Here is a 14,104-nt window from a genome sequence, read left to right as displayed (position 1 = left end):
GCATACGTGTGGACGCACACATACAAAAGCAGTACAAAAGAAGCAACAAACAATTTGCAGTCATGTTGTTGTTATGATCGCATGAGCTATAATTGAATGTATATTGTAACCATACAAATCACTATCATTAGTTTTAACAACACCCAGAGCTAATGCTGTGCACGTGTTACATACGTACGTCATTACATCCTAGACGCCGTAAGAGGGCGGGATATACTGTGTACAATACAATTGAAAATGTGTACCTTCTGGATATGTGTGTAAATGCTGCAGATGTCAGCTAACCAGTTAGCTTTAGTTTCCCAACTGTTGACTTCATCTAGCACAGTGTGGTGTCCAAACGTTTCCCAGCAAGGGCCGTGTAAAGGAAAAAAGAAAGGAAAATGCCAAGGGTACGGTTTTTTTTCCCAACCGTTTTGTTAAACATGCTAAAAACAATCCAAATGTAGGCCAATATTTAAATTATAAAATAAATAAAATCTAAGCTTTGTCTGGTGTCTATACTGTAATTGTCCAATACAAGTGTTTTATTTTTATTTTTTAACTGATTTTGTTGTTGTGGCCCAATAAATAAATGAATAAATGGGTTATCCTTGTATAGCGCTTTTCTACCTTCAAGGCACTCAAAGCGCTGTGACACTATTTCCATATTCACCAATTCACACACTGATGGCGGGAACTGCCAAGCAAGGCCCTAACCACGACCCATCAGGAGCAAGGGTGAAGTGTTTTGCTCAACGACACAACGGACGTGACGAGGTTGGTAGAAGGTGGGGATTGAACCAGGAACCCTCAGGTTGCTGGCACGGCCACTCTCCCAACTGCGCCATGCCGTCCCCACATAATTGATCACATAAAGTATTCAGAAAATTAAAAAATGAGCTGTGGGCCACAGGCCACACTTTGAACACCACGTATCTGGCCAGTGAGGTTTGACATGGCGTTTAACGTTAGCGAGCCTCGATGAGCCTGTCAATGTCAGCTAGCATGTTAGCTTCCATGAACCGGATAACATCAGCTATCCAGTTAGTTTGGATGAAACGGTTAACGCAGATGTGTCAAACGTGCGGATCAGGCCCACCAACAGGTTATATCCGGCCGGCAGGATTACTGCGAAGTATAAAAATTAACCTGAAATTTTTGAATGAAAGAAACAGCTGTTCTAAATGTGTCCACTAGATGTCACAATAGCAATTCTTTGTATCTTTGTAGATGATGCTACATATGTACAAAATAAACCACATGATGTTAGTACATCAGTCGAGGAAAATGATCAAACTACATAAATAACATACTGTGATTTGATTTTGATATATTTTTTTTATCTTGATAGATTGGAAATTTGGAAAATTAACACCAATGAGTTGACTGATCACATAATTCGATCACATAATTTATTCAGAAAATATAAATAACAACAAATAAAGATAGAATACTATTAGCCGCAACATGTAAGTGTAAAAAAAAACATGATTTGTACATTTTCAGAATGCGCTTGTTCTATTTTCAAACAAAGAAAACAATCTGAAGTTGTCTTTATTTTTAAGTTATCATGCCGCGATTTTACCGGTCTGGCCCCATTAGGAGTAGATTTTTCTCCATGTAGCCCCCGATCTAAAATGAGTTTGACACCTCTGTGTTAACGTTAAGGGGGAATTAGCCAGCTAGTTCAAATGAGCCGGTTAACAGCCACCAGTGTTTGGGAAAAGTGTATCTCAAATATACAAAGAGTGGAAATGGGACTTGGAGGTATGGTGGGGGTGGGGGTGGGGGGGGGGGGGACAAAAGGCTTTCCTGTTTAGCAACAACTGAAGCGACGCCCTGAACAAAGCAAATAGAGGACAAGGGGTTGCTAGGATGAAATTGTATGCACAATATTTGGATAATTTTACATCATTGTTTCCAGTATTTCTGCTGTGGCCTTGCCAGGTTCTGGATCATGTCTCTGTGGGAGGCCCGCTGGCCGGGAGGAAAGAAGGCGTGAAGGAGGAGTGAGCGAGAGAGAAGCGTGGGTAGCTTTTTTTTTTTTTTTTACTTCTTTCCTTTCTTCAGGAGTCAAGAGGCCGAAAATGGGACTAGTCGCCACCTCGCTCACACTGCTGTGTTTGTGCTCGCTGGGCTTGTGTGTGCCTGCTGGGAGGCCAGAACCAACGCAGGTCAGGACTTTATGGCTTCTATACAACTCAATGGTTTAGTCACTGTTATATTGCGTGTGTTCCTTTTTTTGGGTCATAATGTTGCCTGAAAAAGGCAAATCAATGAGCTAAAAGGAGGACGTCATGAGAACAGTATTTGTTGGCTTGTCATTGATGGATTATATTGGTTTAACTGCAAGACTGCTATTCAGATAGAACAATTGAGGCCACTTAAAGGGCTACTATGAAAGATTCAGCAAACAAAATAATTACACTCTCACATGGTAAGTGTTGTGTTCTTGTTTAGAATTTGAAAATAAACCATATCCTCCTGGAAAACAGAATCTTTTGCAGTGGACATTTTGTGTTTTGTATAACAGGGTTTTGGTTTTTTTCGTCAGAAATGTGTAACGCTGACAAGAGTTACAGTCGTGCCTCGGATATATTGTGGCCTTTTGGTTTTAGGCCTGACCGTGGTAAACGCATTTCTGCGAAGTAGGATTATTATTAATAAATCGAATGTTTTCATAAGTAGAGTATAAATAAACTGTTTAAAACCATCTGGATAAGTTTGTTTTAACATATTTAGAGCACTTCAAACATGCAAGGATGTGAGCACCTTTGGAGAAAAAAAGAGGAAAAGTTATTTCAGCACATCGTGCTGCCAAGCAAACCCTGATTTATTTATTTTTTTCCTGCAAATGGGTGCATTTCTACACTATATTTTACCTTTTGATTTATTCTCATCTACCAACCTCTTTTCGCTGTCGTTTTGACACTCACATGTCCCATGTAATGTACCACATGATTTTTTGTTTTTTTTTAATAGATAAATTACTAACATTATTATCACTGAAAATGTAATGTAAAATGATATAACATGCATGCAAAGAACTCAGAAAACGTGTCCCATTTGGCAACTCTATCCTGTAGCCACGCCCCCTCAGGTAAAACACTTCTGGAGTTGTGACCTCTGTTTACAATCCGTCACGTCAAAAATATACCTTCTTGTTGGCTTCTAATTAATACTCTATAGCTACAACTGGTTTGGAATTAACAGTGTTCAGATTGTAATCATCCAAATATGATGAGCGGGCAAAGTAGAAAGCCGTCAACGTTGTGGCTCGTAGAGCGAACACAGGCGACAACAAGTAAGCTAGGGAGATGGATACTAGCAGCCTTGTTTCAGTGCTCCTGATCGTCTCCCCGTCCTGCAACTCAGTGCGGCCTTTATGCAGGAGGAACGGGGAGTACATGCGGCTGAGGCGACCGTTCAACTAATATTGTTTAGATCGGACCTGGGCAAGTTAAGGCCCGGGGGCTGCATGCGGCCCATTAACCTTTTCAATCTGGCCCGCCAGACATTCCCAAATAATTGTTTTAAAATCTTTAATATGTAAACTGTCGCTGCCATTATGATGTGCAGTGATGATTCCAAATTACCGTAAGTCTTGAACTATACAAAGTATTTCAATGGTTGGAATCTGCGCTTTTGCATAATGTACTAGTTCAGGGGTCGGCAACCCAAAATGTTGAAAGAGCCATATTGGAGCAAAAATACAAAAACAAATTTGTCTGGAGCCGCAACAAATTAAAAGCCATATTACATACAAATAGTGTGTCATGAGATATACATAGAATTGAGATGACTTAAAGGAAACTAAATTAGCTCAAATATAGCTACAAATGAGGCATAATGATGCAATATGTACAAATAGCTAGCCTAAATAGCATGTTAGCATCGATTAGCTTGCAGTCATGCAGTGACCAAATATGTCTGATTAGCACTCCACACAAGTCAATAACATCAACAAAACTCACCTTTGTGCATTCACGCCCAACGTTAAAAGTGTGGTGGACAAAATGAGACAGAAAAAGAAGTGGCATAAAACACGTCCTAGAAAGTCGGAGAAAGTTATACATGTAACAACTAAGGTGAGTTCAAGGACCGCCAAAATTAGTAGGACAAAACGGCGCTTGCCAAATACTCGCATGTTTAATACAAACAGTGTGATTTATAACAATTAGGGAGGTTTGTGTCATGTTTGTCCTCCTACAGAAACAATATTAAAACAAAAAATAATTGTTTTCCCTTCATCTTTTTCCATTTTTCATACATTTTAAAAAAAGTTTCAGAGAGCCACTAGGGCGGCGCTAAAGAGCCGCATGCGGCTCTAGAGCCGCGGGTTGCCGACCCCTGTACTAGTTATTATGGTAATCTAATGAGTTATTATGGTAATCTAAGTCACAGCAGCTCAGAAGAGGCACCAAGCAGTGTGGGTGGGGAGCGTTTCCACAGAGTGTTTCCAGAGTGGCCAGCCTGAAATGCAAGGGTCAGGGACAGACAATTTTTTTTACAAGAAAGTTCTAAAGCTTAGTGATGTACCAGATTGTATGTGGGTTTTTTTGTTTACCCTTCACATTCATATTTCGCTGTGTTTGTTGCATTTCTGTTGCATTTTGCTTGATTGTAAAATATGTCGACCGAGAGGATGTGTGACGTTCATATGTTGTCAATACTCAGTGTTTTGTCGTTCATAGTTAATACTGTAAATCACACATTCTTTATTTACATGTACATTCTCATTCAGTAAAACAAGTAAATTTCAATTTAGTTTTTTCAGGCGGTCTGTCATAACGTTTTTAGCATTCAATCAGACATTGTGTGGTTTTGCATTAGTCTTCCTAAAAACCAGATATACTAGCCCCAGACACATTTTTTTTTTCTAAATTTGGCCCCCCAAGTCAAAATAATTGCCCAGGCCTGGTCTTTATCATATTTTTGTTATTACATTAAAAAAATGTAGATGTGAAATTTTGACACAAAAAATTTGTTTAAAAATGCGGATTTCTGCATTTTCGCGGAAATTTCCCATCCCTGAATATGAAATAACACCCATATAGTCACTTTTGAATGTGTTGTACTGTAGTATACAGTACTCACCAGCAGCTCGGAGGATCCCCCAAGCGTCAATTAAATGGCTGTAACACGGCCACTACGTGGAAATATGTGCTTACTCACATCCTGGGTAATTCCTCTAAGTTAGAACTGGGCTTTGATGTGCAGGAACCACGGGCGTAATTTGTTTTGCAAAAACTCGTTTAATTTGACAGTCGCAGCTCTGACCATTAGCCGTGTTGTAAGTGTCGCGTTGTCATTCCACATCTCTCACGCCAAAGGCTCACCAATGTCATGTGGAGCTGATGATGTCGAAGAGGAAGTGCATCAACAGAGTTTATCTCCACTAAGTTGGCAGTCTTGTTAGCACAAAGGAGGCGCGTCTCATCTTTTGAGAGTGCTCACGCAAAGTCTCACCAAGACGTGCATATTACTGATAAGGCCGGCATTGAAAATGAAGTGCATCAAAAAGTTGACTTGGTTATCACACTGAAGACAGTGCCGAGTTTAGGGACAGTGTTAGCATTGTCATCCCGAACTTGAAAAACCTTGTATCCATTGCCACAACATAGTACAAAAAAAGACATACCGCACTGTAATACATTTAAGTTAAAGTCCCAACGATAGCCACACACACACTAGGTGTGGTGAAATGATCCTCTGCATTTGACCCATCCCCATATTCACTCCCTAGGAGGTGAGGGGAGCAGTGAGCAGCAGTGGTGGCCGCGCTCAGGAATCATTTTGGTGATTTAACCCCCAATTCCAACCCTTGATGGTGAGTGCCAAGCAGGGAGGCAATGGGTCCCATTTTTATAGTCTTTGGTATGACACGGCCGGGGTTTGAACTCACAACCTTTCAGTCTCAGGGCGGACACTCTAACCACAACGCCACTGAGCTGGTCATTTAAGTCATACAGGTAAATAAGAATGAATGCAACACTTAATTTTGGACAAAAATATGTAGAAAATGTCAAAAGAAATCTGCGATGTAGTAACGCATGATGTGGCGAGGGTCAACTGTTGACCACTGTCGCACACATACATGATCATGCTAGCTATTAAACTATACAAACGTCCTCAAGTTTTTAAAACAAAATTGCCCAGGTAGCTGGTTAAACAATATTAAATCCCAATTTCTGTCAGGTGTCTCATCTAGAGGTGAAAAAGGCGAGAGGCGATGTTCCAGACACCCATCCTGTTCCCGAACCGGAGCCGACCAACCCGACGTCGGACTTTGAAAACTCCTACAACTATGTTTGTGCGTCCTCACATCGTCTCAGACACAACGTTAGCATCACATGCTACTTGGGCGTCTCATTTCCATTGAGGCCCATTGTGTCCTCTTCTTACCCGCAGTGTCCCGACTGGCCGGGATCGACCAGGCCATCCACAAACTCAACGTGGGACATTACACTCTGGATGTTCAAGTGGGACAGATGATGGAGCATCTGTCCAGGATGGACCGTAAGGAACCTCCATACAAAGGTTCCTGAATGGTCAGCTTTATTTAACAACTATTTATATTATCTCTTTCCAACATGGCAGCAAAAGTCTTTGAGCTGGAGGACAAAATCCGTGAAGTCTACCAGCACAGCAAAGACAACCGCAAGGAGACCGGAAGACTAGAAGGTCTGTTTGTTTGTTGTTAGCTCAGTGGCCTTGTGGTTAGAGCAGTGGTTCTTAACCTGGGTTCGATCGAACTCAAGGGGTTCGGTGAGTCGGCCTCAGGGGTTCGGCGGAGGTCAAAACACACCCGACTCATCGTGTAAATACCAACTTCTTCCTATCGGCGTATTACGGATACGGCAACAGCAGACTGGTTTGCAGGTGTGTAATTTGTTGTGAGTTTATGCACTGTGTTGGTTTTGTTGTTTGAACAAGGTGATGTTCATGCACGGTTCATTTTATGCACCTGTAAAAAAACATGGTAACACTTCAGTATGGGGAACATATTCACCATTAATTAGTTACTTATTAACATGCAAATTAGTAACATATTGGCTCTTAACTAGTCATTATTAAGTACTTATTAATGCCTTATTCGGCATGGCCTTATTATAACCCTAACCCTCTAACCCTGACCCTAACCAAATAACTCTAAATTAAGTCTTTATTACTTAGAATATGTTCCCCTAGTGTCCTAATAACTCTAAATTAAGTCTTTGTTACTTAGAATATGTTCCCCATACTAAAGTATTACCAAAAACATATTACTTTGTCTTGAATTGGAAAAAAAACAATATTTTATTTTTCACTAAAGAAGGGTTCGGTGACTGCGCATATGAAACTGGTGGGGTTCGGTACCTCCAACAAGGTTAAGAACCACTGGGTTAGAGTGTCCGCCCTGAGACTGGGAGGTTGTAAGTTCAAACCCCAGCCGAGTCTGGGACCCATTGCTTCCCTGCTTGGCACTCAGCATCAAAGGTTAGAATTGGGGGTTAAATCACCAATTGATTCCCGAGCGTGGCGCATGCTGCTGCTCACTGCTCCCCTCACCTCCCAGGGGGTGGAACAAGGGGATGGGTCAAATGCAAAGGGTAATAGTTAGAACTTTAGTGCTGAAGCAGATCGTAAAGTTAATCTTTTCCAATGCAACGCCAGAACAGAAAACACTAAACAAATATATAGATAATATTACACTTACTGACCAGCAAGAATCCATCCATCCATTTTGTACCGTGTGTCCCTTTCGGGGTTGCGGGGGGAGCTGGAGCCTATCTCAGCTTCATTCGGGCGGAAGGCGGATTACACCCTGGACAAGTCGCCATCTCATCACAGGGCTGTCACGCCAATTTTCTTCCCATCACAAAAACCTTCCTAACCCCCATTTACTTCCGCGGTCATTTCCGCTTACGTCAGTTCCTCTTACGTCATTGACAGCGATCGATAGCACTTCGTTTGACTCTTTTTTATAATACAGCGTTAACAAAACGTCTGAATTATCAACAATAATGTTGATTTAAAGTACAGACATTTAACATTATATATTAATTAATATTACTGAAATGTTTCAACAATAATGTTGATTTAAAGTACAGATATTTAACAGTATTATATATTAATTAATATTAGTGAAATGGTTTCAACAATAATGTTGATTTAAAGTAGTACAGACATTTAACAGTATTATATATTAATTAATATTTTTTGCACGTTACCACGAAGACAGAAGTTCGCAGCAGCGGCCCTAACACTCCGCTTGAAATGTTGCGAAGCCTGCTGGTGTTTGACATAAGTCCCCTGGGACAGATAAAGACGAATATCATCCAGTGACACCACCATTTTCAGGAGATTTGGATTTATCGATCGCTGGCAATGACGTAAGAGGAAATGACGTAAGTAAGAGGAACTGACGTAAGCGAAAATGACCCCGGAAGTAAATGGGGGTTAGGAAGGTTTTTGTGATGGGAAGAAAATTGGCGTGACAGGGCCAACACAGATAGACAGACAACATTCACACTCACATTCACACACTAGGGCCCATTTAGTGTTGCCAATCAACCTATCCCCAGGTGCATATCTTTGGAGGTGGGAGGAAGCCGGAGTACCCGGAGGGAACCCACGCAGTCAAGGGGAGAACATGCAAACTCCACACAGAAAGATCCCGAGCCCGAGAATTGTACATTTTATTCATTGATACATTTTTTATGCAACCACCAGGGGGAGCCAAAGTCAATACAGTACTAGTAGCCGTTTGAAGGCCGATTAAGTCCCAAAACGATGCAGATGCAGCCTTCTTTTCAAATGTCACTACATCTCTCACTAGAGCAAAATTTATTTTTTAAATCTTAAAAAAAAAAAAAGTGATGCTAACCCCCCACCCCGGCATCGGGTAAGTAAAGGTTGGAAGATGCAATGCAACTGGGAAGTGTCACTCAACAAGGGTGCGCATACTGTCCAATCGGCTGAGTTTTTTGTGTTGTGCCAATCAGGTTGCCAGAAGGGTCTGAGGGTGGGCTACAAGTGTTACCTGGTCTACAACACCTATGAGGACTATGCTGGGGCTTCCAGAAAGTGCCTCGATCGCGGCGGGCGCATGGCGATGCCCCGTGACCGGCGTGAGCAAGAGGCGCTTGCCCACTACACCAAGTCCTTCTTCCACCCGGGCAACTGGCCCGTGTGGTTGGGCATCAACGACCTGACCTCCGAAGGCCAGTACATTTTCGACGACGGTACGCGGGTTTCCTACTTCCAGTGGCGCAAGCACTTCCTGTCCAGCCAGCCCGACGGCGGCAAACGGGAAAACTGCGTGGCCATGTCGTCGGACGACGGCGACTGGTGGGACCACTACTGCGATCGCACCATGAACTATCTGTGCGAGTTTGATGACAGGGTGGCGCTCTAGATATGGACTTCGACACCAAATTTGTTGGTGTTCATTGTAATTCCAAACAAGCCTGATCAAGTCTCTACAGTTGATTCTGATTACAAGTTTGACTCAATTGAGTACATATGTGCGTAACTATGCTGACAAACAAAAACACATTCAAACAAGCCAAAGCTAATTAATCTTGCTGATTGATCGTAAAAACAAGTTGTTTGTTGCCTTAGTTGTTGCGTAAAACAGACTTTGCAAAAGCTACATTGTTGCCAGGATGAGACATGCAAACAAACAATGGAGGAAAACGAGCGGAGGACATTTTATCTAAGAGGACACTGAGGAGTATAACATTGCAACAACAGGCTAAGCTTACATCAGCATGTTTATTTTTGGCATTTCTAACCATGTAACTCAAAATGTTACAATTTGCTCAACCAATAGGCTACTATCAACAATTCCCATTGTCCATAATGTATCAGGTCAGCATCCCAGCTGACCAGATACTTGAAATAGTACCTGCTTTTGCCAGTGGAAAAGCATAAATAACCAGGTAGTTAGCAGTGCTTGTCATTCATTCATACACTTGTGGCGGACCGCCTCAAATAAATTTGGTACTACCTGGCTCGCTCATATACATAACGCACCTGATATACACGACAATAGGGAGAGATCAGTGCTGCCAACTTAGCATGTTTGTCTTGACATGTAAAACAAAAAAGAAACGACAGATGAACATTTGTTTGTAGTTCCAAAATTATTTGTTTTGCTTTTCATGTCATTTTTAGTCGCTTTTTGCAAATGCAACATTGCCCATTATGCAATTTCGACAATTAGGTTATTACATTCACCTCCACCACAAATAGACTGTAGTTCTATGGGAAACACTTATCATGCAGTGGAAAAGAAGCTGGAGATTTACCACTAGTGGTGAGGGCGCCGGCTGGCTAAAGGGAGTAATGCACATTTAAGACACTTTTCTTACAGCAACAAAGAATGTTAAAACATTTTTAAACACATCATTTAAAGCTTTTTGACAATGTCGTATCGGTATTTTACGACTTGTATTAATCTGGTGATGTCAGCATATTGGTTATAAAGTTACACTGTTGTACTTCCACAGAGCTTTTGTTTTTTATGTCGGATTTGGGGTCTCTGAGGGCTGAGATAATCCTTACAAATATTAGTGCAAATTCTGGTGAAGGGCGGGACTCGTGTTTGACGGCTGACTCAGCGCCGAGATTCTCCTCCTAAAAAGTCTTCATGTTGTAAAAAGTGCACATTAAAAGCTGAATGTATGCAATTAATCTTTATTATCATTCAATGTTTACTCATATTGCCCTTAACCACAAATGCTTCAAAAGGCTGCACAAACCACCACTACATCCTCGACTCTTATCCCAAATCAGGGCAGGAAAAAACTCAACCCAATGGGAACAATGAGAAACCTTGGGAGGGAAGGGATCACAGTGACCTGTGCATTAAAAAAGGCCAAATTTGATTGTTCTTCACTGAATGTTTTTTTTTTATAAGTTCAAACAGCTGATTATTTACATCTTATTCCTTATCAAAAATTAAGCGTAACTATCTGTATTGCACTTCATGACCACAGGAACACGCCAAACCTCAACCACAAAGCTAAAATCAATTATCACACATAAAAGCAGATTGATCAAAACACTGATCTAAAAACGAGGAGCGGACATCTTCGCCCCACTCTTTGGCATCGGTCGCGCCTCATCACAACAGAGTGAGGGCGAGGCGTGACGTCATCAGCGTGGGTCGAAGCGGAGCTCAACTCGTGTTCAAAGTAAGTGATCTAACCTAACCTGGCTGGAATGTGTAAGGTTTCTTCTGCAGTTAGCGGGCAGTGTCAGACGCCTCTAGGATACGGCTAATGGAGGGCCGGTCCATCGGGGTTTTACACTGGTGGAACAGGAGGATTTGGTTGGCTTTGCTCAACAGGAAATCTCCTCCCATCTAGAAGAATACATTAAACATGAACATTTAACAGATGATCAAAATATACTAATTAAAAAAAAAGAATGATTATTGCAATGAAAACTAAGAGTCAAGACAAACCCTTTCATTAAAGCATATACCTCCTTGACGCTGGTCGTCGGCCATTTTAGTTTTACTTGGATCCCATTTTTGAGGAGAGTTGGGTCAGTTGCATTTCCTTGTTTTTTGTAATGTTCTAATCCGGCACATGTTTATTTTGGCAGTAGAATGTGTCGCGGGCCAATAAAAGACAAAACAAGTTGCAGGCTGCAAATGGTCCCCAGGCCAAACTTTGGACACCCCCAGAGGCGTAATAACAGATTTAATGTTAACAAACAATCTGCTAAGGTAAGACATTTGTCAAACATTGAATAATACACGAGATAAATAATTACAATGATCAGGTTTCTATCAACTTTGAGACATTTTCGTTCGGGGTTTCCCAAATCCAATTCGATATTGATATCGGTCTGATATCCGCAAAAAACAAGTATTGGATGACATTAGCTTGCATCAAATATAAGCAGTCCTGCAGCATGTTTACTTGTGCAAAGCTGGACAGCCAATTAACATCTACAGTAAAAGTCCTCCAATAAGCACACAGATGTTTTTTAGTCATTTACAAAAGGTAAACATGGTAGGCTACTAGTAGCTCTCAGCTACACAACAGCTAAGCACACAAGCTAGACCATCCATCCACCCATTTCCTACCGCTTATTCCCTTTGGGGTCGCGGACCACTGCTTCTCAAATATTTTTTGTTAAGAGAGAGTATGGCCAAACAATCTCCTAAATGATTGGTCAAAATCCCCTCACGTGACTACAGGACGCCATGTTTGGGGCCAACTCTGAAACAGAATTGGCCATACTCTCACTATACAGCATACTTGCCAACCTTTAGCCCCCCGAATTCGGGTGTTTGAGATGGGGGGGCCGGGTTGGGGGGGGCGGGGCTTGGTGGTAGGGGGGGTGTATATTGTAGCATCCCAGAAGAGTTAGTGCTGCAAGGGATTCTGGGTATTTGTTCTGTTGTGTTTATGTTGTGTTAAAGTGCGGATGTTCTCCCGAAATGTGTTTGTCATTCTTGTTTGGTGTGGTTTCACAGTGTGGCGCATATTTGTAACAGTATTACAGTTGTTTATACCGCGACCCTCAGTGTGACCTGTATGGCTGTTGATCAAGTATGCATTGCATTCACTTGTGTGTGCGTAAAAGCCGCATATATTATGTGACTGTGCCGGCACGTCATTTGAATGGAGGAGAAGTGGACGTGACGACAGGTTATAGAGGACTCCAAAGGCAGTGCTTTATGGCACGCCCCCGATATTGTTGTCCGGGTGGAAATCGTGAGAAATTCGGGAGAATGGTTGCCCCGGGAGATTTTCGGGAGAGGCACTGAAATTCTGGAGTCTCCCGGGAAAATCGTGAGGGTTGGCAAGTATGCTATACAGGGATCTGATTAACAGCACTTTATAAGTATGGGGTTACTCATATGTCAACGGTTAGTGTTTTTCATAACTAAAATTATTCTGAGTCATTTCACTTAATCAAATCGATTTCAACATTCCACACTACAAAATAAATGTATGTAGTACTATTGTATCAGATTAATATCAGTATTGGCTCTTTTTACCTGGTAGAGGTCTTCCAGCAGGTGGAAGGGGAATTCAGGGAGGTCTCTGTTCACTGCTGGATACTCGGAATACTGCAGCAGGGTGCCAAAGCTCATTACCTTAGCGTAGGATGAGACGAGTCCAAAACTCTTGTAGATCTGCGGCAGACAGAGAAGTGCTTCAGAGTATTCAACATTAATTATCTCCAAGTGTCCTAATACCTTTCTTTGAGAGTCTAGCACCATGTCGAATGTGCATCCAGTCTGCTGCAGCCACAGCTGAGACCCCTCCAAGGCACCGAAACACACCACCAAGACCTTTATGGACCGAGCCTCCAGGGCAGCCTGCACACAAAATAAAAAAAGTTTATTTTTAAGTGTTTTTTGTACATTCAAATTCAAATGAACCTTGACCATTAACCTGATTTTGACCATTTAACATGAGGTCAAAGTCAAGGTTTAACCTATTTCCCGGGCTGCAGAGCACACCGGTATTTAAGCTGCCCCCACCAAATGTTCACGTGTAGTAGTGTAACAGGGTCAATTATGTCATGTAAATATAATGTATATCATAATGTTGTATTATTGTTATAATTACACAAAATGTGTAAGTTACATGAAAATACCTGAAGTTTGTTGTTTTGTCAATATGTAGAACCATTGTCTCGTCGTGTCCCTCCTACTGCAATAATTGTTGTGACACCTGCCTCTTTATAGGTGTTGGACACGCATTTCTACTTCCCTTTTGTCCACGATATCAACGTGAGAGGAAGGCGTCCACGTGACGACAGAAAAGTGTATTTATTGTCTCATTAAGAACTTAAGTTCACTATTTCTTGTTCTGTATTATTCTATTTGTGTAGGGGCTCGACAATTGACAGAAAATATTGACATTGTTTTTCTTGTATTGTCAGAGATGCATTGCCACGAGTAAAGTGCAGCTGAGCAGCAAGCCCTGGTGTCGGTCATGTTTATTAAATCCCACACACAACGCAGAGGAAAAGAACACTGGTTACATTAGCCGCACCAAACTTTAAGCCGCAGATAGATAGATATCAGTACAAAAGGTTTTGTAAATGTTTATTTACATGCCTTAATTGTTTCCAAATGGTGCCTGTCACACGGTAGTAAAACAGA

At 41.6% G+C, this 14,104-nt stretch overlaps 2 protein-coding genes across 3 annotated transcripts in view; one reads left to right on the top strand and one right to left on the bottom strand.

Annotated features, from left to right (window-relative positions):
* The first annotated feature begins 1,774 nt into the window (after positions 1–1,774).
* On the top strand, positions 1,775–12,251 carry clec11a (C-type lectin domain containing 11A). Of its 2 annotated transcripts, none has more exons than XM_062044920.1 (5): positions 1,775–2,156; positions 6,181–6,295; positions 6,394–6,501; positions 6,583–6,666; positions 8,970–12,251. In XM_062044920.1, the coding sequence occupies exons 1-5, from the start codon at positions 2,070–2,072 to the stop codon at positions 9,380–9,382; spliced, it is 807 nt and encodes a 268-aa protein (XP_061900904.1). In that variant the 5' UTR covers positions 1,775–2,069; the 3' UTR covers positions 9,383–12,251. The 2 variants fall into 2 exon arrangements, with proteins under 2 accessions (XP_061900904.1, XP_061900905.1); XM_062044921.1 differs by lacking the exon at positions 1,775–2,156 and adding an exon at positions 5,728–5,812.
* selenol (selenoprotein L) overlaps positions 10,065–14,104 on the bottom strand; it is a 21,651-nt gene continuing 17,611 nt past the window's right edge. The window contains exons 7-9 of the mRNA XM_062044919.1: positions 13,190–13,312; positions 12,989–13,126; positions 10,065–11,335 (exon numbers count right to left, since the gene is read on the bottom strand). Of these exons, the coding sequence (XP_061900903.1) occupies positions 11,216–11,335; positions 12,989–13,126; positions 13,190–13,312 (381 nt within the window). The 3' untranslated portion in view covers positions 10,065–11,215. The remainder of the gene's footprint in view (positions 11,336–12,988; positions 13,127–13,189; positions 13,313–14,104) is intronic.

Source organism: Entelurus aequoreus, linkage group LG04, assembly GCF_033978785.1.
Source record: "Entelurus aequoreus isolate RoL-2023_Sb linkage group LG04, RoL_Eaeq_v1.1, whole genome shotgun sequence".
Classification (NCBI taxonomy): Eukaryota; Metazoa; Chordata; class Actinopteri; order Syngnathiformes; family Syngnathidae; genus Entelurus; species Entelurus aequoreus.
The sequence above is the reverse complement of the archived record's forward strand: the minus strand, read 5'-3'. Positions and strand labels throughout refer to the sequence as shown.